Genomic DNA, 7,481 nt, shown 5'->3' with positions numbered 1-7,481 from the left:
CATTTTAGGCAAAGCACGGCGAACAGAAAGACATCTGTTGACGGCACACATAATAGCATTCATAATGGAAAAAACAAATAACCAAAAATGTATAAATAGTGCCAATGGATTGGTACAGTTAGTAAGCTTTAATTGTAAGAACGTAAAGCGGTCAGTGGATTCTATACGGCAATTATGTCAGTCTTCGGATGTCATTGCCTTGCAAGAAACCTGGTTGCGGCCTGACGATATACATTACTTAGCTGAGATAGACACAAGGTTTGGATATACTGGAACCTCAGCGATGGACACCACGGTTGGCATGATTCGTGGAAGACCGTATGGCGGTGTCGCGCTGATGTGGAATAAGAGTGTGTTTCCCAACGTTTCTATTGTGCAGTGTGATAACGCGCGCGTAAGTGCCATAAAAATTAACCTCCCTCGAGAATCGTTACTTGTGTTCAGTGTTTACATGCCTACGGATAAAATTATGAACTTAGTGGAATTTACGGATTGCCTTAGCCTGGTGAGTGCTACTATTATTAATGAGGATGTCCGTTTAGCATACATATTAGGAGACTTTAACGCTCATCCGGACGAATTATTTTATAACGAAATGATAAATTTTTGTTCCGAACAAAAGTGGACTTGTGCTGACATTGAAACGTTAGGATTGAGATCAAATACCTACAGTTTTATCAGCGAGGCTAACGGGTCTAGGCGGTGGCTAGACCACATTTTGACGACGGAATCTGCCACGAAAACAATTGTAAATGTTAGCTTTAGTTATGATGTAATATGGTCAGACCACTATCCTCTCTGTATTAAATGTAACTTTGGTAATATTGGGTCCGAGTTATTATACGAAATAAAGCCTGTGACTAACAAGATTATTTGGGGGGAAAGAAAACCCGAACAAGTAGATCTGTATAACAAAATTTGTAATGAGCGGCTTGGCCGAATTAATTATTCTAATGACTTTAAATCTTGCGGTGACCGTTGTTGTGATGACGACACACACAAAAGACTTATAGATGCATTATATGTTAATATAATAGAGGTTTTGAGCGTTGCGGCCACTGGTTGTTATTCTTTGAAACGTGCCTTTAAAAAGAAACCAGTAGTCATTGGATGGAACAAATATGTCCGTGCGGCGCATTTGGAGGCTAGGGATAAATTTAAGTTATGGATTTTGTATGGAAAACCTAAAGCCGGACGTGTTTATGATGACATGCAAAGTAGTCGTAATGTTTTTAAACAGCGCTTGAAGTGGTGTCAAAATCACAGCGAACAAATAAAAATGGACATCTTGGCAAGTCATCATAGAAATCAAGACTTTCGTAGCTTTTGGAAATCAACTAAGAGGCTGAATGGCAAACCTAGTCTTCCGGCAAGTATTAATGGCATTAGCGATCATAACAGTATAGCCAGCATATTTAAATCTCATTTCACTGTATCGTCACCTTTGGTGGCATCGCCGTCAGAAGGTGATGAATGGCCGCGAGGACAGGAAATTATAGCTAGATTTGATGCGAAAGACGTACATGCAGTAATTCAATCAATGGCTCGGGGAAAATCTCCTGGACACGACGGCCTAAGCATAGAACACCTTAAGTATGCTGGCTCTCACTTGCCTAGAGTACTGGCCTTATTATTTAACCTTTGCATGAGTCATTCTTACTTGCCAGATGCTCTAATGAAAACTGTAGTTGTGCCAATAGTTAAAAACAAAAATGCTGATATAAGTGATAAAAGCAACTATAGGCCGATTTCATTGGCAACCGTGATCTCTAAGGTGCTTGACAGTCTGCTCAGCACTCAGCTTGACAAGTACCTAAATCTACATCACAACCAATTCGGCTTCAGACCGGGCCTGTCAACCGAAACGGCTATCTTGAGTTTAAAGCAGACAGTCAGGTACTATACGGGTCGAAGCACGGCCGTGTATGCGTGTTTTCTTGACCTCTCTAAAGCGTTCGACCTGGTTAATTATGATGTATTATGGCAGAAACTAAAAAACATCAATATGCCTACTGAGCTTTACCGCCTCTTTAAGTTCTGGTATATTAACCAGGTCAACGTGGTGAGATGGTCAAACGCATATTCGGATCCATACAGGTTGGAGTGCGGGGTGAGGCAAGGGGGTATCTCCTCACCCAAGCTCTTCAACCTGTATGTAAATGCATTAATAGAGGAGCTCAGCAGCACTCATGTCGGCTGCCACATTGATGACGTATGTCTCAACAACTTAAGCTACGCTGACGACATGGTGCTGTTGAGTGCCTCTCCGTGTGGCCTTGGGCAGTTGCTTGGCATATGTGAGCAATATGCTAAAAGTCACGGTCTAATGTACAATATAAAAAAGAGCGAATGCATGGTCTTTCAAGTCAGAGGTAAAGATCTGCCACCTGTGCCGCCTATTCGATTATATGGTACTCCTTTGAATAGGGTAGAATCTTTTAAGTATCTTGGCCATGTGGTAACCTCTGACTTGAAAGATGATGCCGATATTGAGCGAGAACGGAGGGCGTTGTCTGTTAGGGCAAACATGGTGGCCCGCAGGTTCGCTCGTTGCTCTGCTGAAGTTAAGGTAACTCTCTTTAGAGCCTTTTGTACAACTTTTTACACGAGCAGCCTGTGGATCTCTTATACGCAGAAACAGTACAACGCCCTCCGTGTACAGTACAACAATGCCTTCAGGATGATGATGGGGCTGTCTCGCTACTGCAGCGCATCGGGGATGTTTGCTGAAGCTAGGGTAGACTGTTTCTACACCACAATGCGGAAGCGGTGCACATCCCTGTCGCGTAGGGTGCGGGACAGCTCTAACATTATCCTGAGGGCATTTGCGTCAAGGTTTGACTGTCAGTACATAAACCATTGTAATATGATACATGTACTGACAGGCAAGCCAATATACTGTATGTAGAAAGTCTGTGATGTCCTGTATATATACTAACCTTAGTTGTAGGAACATTAATTTAATGATTTCACACTGTTACTAACACATGTAATGTATTAATGTAATGTAATGTAATGTTATAATTTAATTTAAATTTCAATTTCAATTTCAATTTCAATTTCAATTTCAATTTCAATTTCAATTTCAATTTCAATTTCAATTTCAATTTCAATTTCAATTTCAATTTCAATTTCAATTTCAATTTCAATTTCAATTTCAATTTCAATTTCAATTTCAATTTCAATTTCAATTTCAATTTCAATTTCAATTTCAATTTCAATTTCAATTTCAATTTCAATTTCAATTTCAATTTCAATTTCAATTTCAATTTCAATTTCAATTTCAATTTCAATTTCAATTTCAATTTCAATTTCAATTTCAATTTCAATTTCAATTTCAATTTCAATTTCAATTTCAATTTCAATTTCAATTTCAATTTCAATTTCAATTTCAATTTCAATTTCAATTTCAATTTCAATTTCAATTTCAATTTCAATTTCAATTTCAATTTCAATTTCAATTTCAATTTCAATTTCAATTTCAATTTCAATTTCAATTTCAATTTCAATTTCAATTTCAATTTCAATTTCAATTTCAATTTCAATTTCAATTTCAATTTCAATTTCAATTTCAATTTCAATTTCAATTTCAATTTCAATTTCAATTTCAATTTCAATTTCAATTTCAATTTCAATTTCAATTTCAATTTCAATTTCAATTTCAATTTCAATTTCAATTTCAATTTCAATTTCAATTTCAATTTCAATTTCAATTTCAATTTCAATTTCAATTTCAATTTCAATTTCAATTTCAATTTCAATTTCAATTTCAATTTCAATTTCAATTTCAATTTCAATTTCAATTTCAATTTCAATTTCAATTTCAATTTCAATTTCAATTTCAATTTCAATTTCAATTTCAATTTCAATTTCAATTTCAATTTCAATTTCAATTTCAATTTCAATTTCAATTTCAATTTCAATTTCAATTTCAATTTCAATTTCAATTTCAATTTCAATTTCAATTTCAATTTCAATTTCAATTTCAATTTCAATTTCGGGGTGGGTGGAGGGTGCTGGAGATCTCCAGCATTCTGAAACACTTGAGCTAATTTGTAACTCCTATATTTAGACATAAAGACGTAAGACATTGAGGATTGTTAAAACATTTGCTATGTTCAATTTGTGTCTATGGCTATCCTTTAGAAATATCGATCAGTAAGGTACGCTCAGTGCCTTTGAAGCGATCTCGACATTAGAAGGCCACTTTCTTTTTAATCCCTTGTTCTGAACATCCCGTCCCTTGGGTGCATAATACTTACATACACAAGTTATTGTAAAAGAAGTGGGATCTGCATTCATTTAACATGGCTGACACGTTTAAAGTTATCGAGGTGTAGGGCCTCAGGTGATACAGAGGACAATTAACATAATTTACTTCATTGGTTTGAAGAGAACATCAAGACAGAGAAAGAAACATTGGGTCTACAAGTTTCAACACACGTCTGGTTTAAAAAACTACTCATAGTAAACTAGTGAATTTTTGTACCTATTATGACTTAATTTACTTACAAACATAATTTTACGTTTATACAACGTATCTTGCACTTTTTAGGTGTGATAAATTAGTACAACAAGCTAGTATACAAAGCAGGATTTGAATTCAGTGATCACTTTTTTGATATCGGTGGTCAAAAAATCCACCGAATCCAAGGAAATCAACACCAGTGATGTCAAAATTAATCGCTTTTTAGCAATTAGAGAAATAGCATGAGTGATACAGAGGAGATGTAATAATGATGGATTTACGTACTTTCGAGGATTTCTTAAGCACTTGCATAACGATAAATGCACTGAAACTTTCGGAGTAAATTGCACCACCGATCTCAAAAAAACATAGAACCAAACCCACCGAAGGACGGTGAAACCTTTAAAAAATCACTTTAATATACTGTGACTGTACCTCTACTCTATTCAACGGTTAAGGCACAACTAAAGCATACTATGTTTGAGACACTGAGTTCCTGGTTTACAACTTTGAAGGAGTACCGACATGTTTTGCAAATTACACCGAAATCAGGCACTAGCCCGGGACACATCGTAAATTTGGTTTTATTCAATGAGTTGAGCAAACACATTATTGTGATATAAAGAATATGATAAGTTAACTAATACCTTATGCGTGATTATCCATAATAACTGCGATCTAATGCCCCATCTTGAGTAATAATTTTTTGTTTCATAAAATCTGGGTGCGGGACACTCCCACCGAACATCATTTTTGGCATTTGAATTTTTTTTCCTTGTATTATATAAATAATAAATAAATAATTTGATAGTGTCCCAGACAGAACATAGGCTGAAGATCATGCCTAAATTAATTCAGATTTATTGAACAGTAAATTCAATCATTTATTGCCCCGGACACGTAAAAATGGCCCTCCTGAGAAATGCCCTATTACTTCCATTATTATTATCATTTATGCTTTCTTGCCCATGGAGCTGTGCTGCCGTTTTGGATACATACTTTCCGAATTATTGTCTTGCAGTATTTGGCAAACGTTTCGTGGGTGGACTTATCGACCAATAGTATATTGAAATTACATCTTATAATTTTTTCATTTAATTTTAGTTCGGTGTTTAATCGGAGCTCCTCAAATCGTGGACATTCTGTGAGTACATGTTTTGTTGTTTCGATTATGTTGGGGTCACATGGGCATGACGGGTTGTTCTTTACTTTGAAACGGTGTAGATAGTAGCCCGTTCCGCCATGTCCAGTGATCACTTGTGTGAGCAAATTATCTGGTGTATGACTTGTTGCATACCTATACGCCGACGTTGCATCAGGGAGGAAATCTGCTATTTGCTTTTCTTTTGTTAACTCTTTATATATTTTTGACCATTTATACAGCGTTTCCTCCCTGATGGTCCGCTTGGCGTATGAGGTTGGAAACAAATCATACGCAGCTTTTGTTTTCTTCCGAAGAGCTGCATATTTAGCTAATTCATCAGCCCGTTCGTTGCCCACCGTGCCACAGTGAGCTCTCAACCAGAATAGCCGTACGGTTGTTCCGCTTTTTTGCAGTGCATATATTTGCTCCCTGATTCGGAAGACAAGCGGGTGGAGGCACGTCTGATTCTCTATAGCTTGTAGTGATGACATGCTGTCACTAAAGATGTTAATTGTAGTGTCTTTTAATTTTGCTGCCAATTCGCCTGCCTTCAGAATCGCGAGAAGCTCCGACTGGAACACACTGCAGTAGGTTTCCAACCGGAAAGTGCACTGTCTTATTTCTTCGTCATTTCTCCACGCAGTTATTGCCGCACCGACCTTTCCCTCTATTTTACTGCCGTCTGTGAAAATACGAAGCCCTTCAATTTGGTATTTGGCCACGGTTTCCTCTGACAGGTCTTCGACCTTTTCAAAGGTAAGCGGGGCCAGGTCCACAGGATGAGGAGTATTTGTATATGGCACCCGAGCCTCGTATTCTCTGTCTGGCAGCTGCAATAGAGGGCTTCCTCTTTTTATGCAGTAAAGACGGGCAGCTTCTTGAACTCTCAAGTCCAGTGGGAGCAAGCCTGCAACAGCGAGGGCGGGTAGCAATGCAACTGTCCTGTAAGCCTTACATATACGTCGCGCAAATCCTCTTTGTGTAGCTTTCAATTTTTTACAGATTTCCAGTTTTTCTGTTGCAGGCGCCCACACACTTGCAGCGTATAGTGCTATTGGTTCGACAACTGCTTGGTATATTGTTTTCTGGACACTGGGATTCAACCCCCACGTAACCCGTGCAGCTCTTTCTAATCGTTGGTAAAAGGTTACCAGCTTTTTGCACATAAGGGTCACGTGATTGTTGAATGTCAGCCCGTCGTCGAGTTGTATACCAAGCAGTTTGAAGTCTTTAACTATCGGGATCACAGTGCCGTTCATTTTGAGTTGGATGCCTTTTTTGTCGATATGCTTTCGCGTCAGAATCATAGCGTTCGTTTTTGCCGGCGAGAAGTTCAGCTTGTTTTCTAGACCCCACTTGTGGACCCAGTCTAGCGCTTTATCAGTTATTTGAGTTAGTTCTGTCAATTTTTCCCCGGCTATCACGAGCACTACGTCATCGGCGAAAGCTTGGCAGTGAACGTCGTTTGATTGCGTGAAGTGTCTAATGAGTGGGTCAAGTATAACGTTCCATAAAGTCGGTCCGGCAATAGAGCCTTGCACACATCCGCGTGTTTGAGTTTTCTCCAATACTTCACCGGCATAATTAATTTGTATACTCCTGCCTTCCAAATAAGAGCTCAAAACCCTTTGTAGGTTACCAGGGCACTTTCTTGCTGCTATCTCAGCCTTCATTTTTGGCCACCAAGCGTTGTCAAAGGCTCCCTCTACGTCCAGTGAGATCAGTATAGCTATTCGCTTTCCTATTATATGTTGTTTCAGCACTTTTACTAGATCGTAGAGGGAGTCCTCTGTGCTTTTTTGTGGCATAAAGCCATATTGATGCTGGTCTATAGGTTAGGTTAGGTTTTTTTTTTTTTTTTTTTTTCTC

At 38.1% G+C, this 7,481-nt stretch overlaps 1 protein-coding gene across 1 annotated transcript; it reads right to left on the bottom strand.

Moving 5' to 3' along the window:
- Window positions 1-2,019: 2,019 nt before the first annotated feature.
- LOC134805513 (uncharacterized) lies at window positions 2,020-7,420 on the bottom strand. The gene is made up of 2 exons (XM_063778804.1): window positions 5,766-7,420; window positions 2,020-2,149 (listed from the first exon to the last, which is right to left on the bottom strand). The coding sequence occupies exons 1-2, from the start codon at window positions 7,418-7,420 to the stop codon at window positions 2,020-2,022; spliced, it is 1,785 nt and encodes a 594-aa protein (XP_063634874.1).
- Between the last annotated feature and the right edge of the window lie 61 nt (window positions 7,421-7,481).

The sequence above is a fragment of the Cydia splendana genome, unplaced genomic scaffold, assembly GCF_910591565.1.
Source record: "Cydia splendana unplaced genomic scaffold, ilCydSple1.2 scaffold_132_ctg1, whole genome shotgun sequence".
NCBI classification, from domain to species: domain Eukaryota; kingdom Metazoa; phylum Arthropoda; class Insecta; order Lepidoptera; family Tortricidae; genus Cydia; species Cydia splendana.
Note: the sequence above shows the minus strand (reverse complement) of the source record. Positions and strands in the feature narration are given on the sequence as shown.

Excerpts from the sequence above, each read along its gene's own strand:
- LOC134805513 (XM_063778804.1), bottom strand. The coding sequence starts at position 7,420 with ATGCCACAAAAAAGCACAGAGGACTCCCTCTACGATCTAGTAAAAGTG. Across the intron at positions 2,150-5,765 it reads GATGCAACGTCGGCGTATAG|GTTGAAGAGCTTGGGTGAGG; the intron begins GTATGCAACAAG and ends ATTTACATACAG.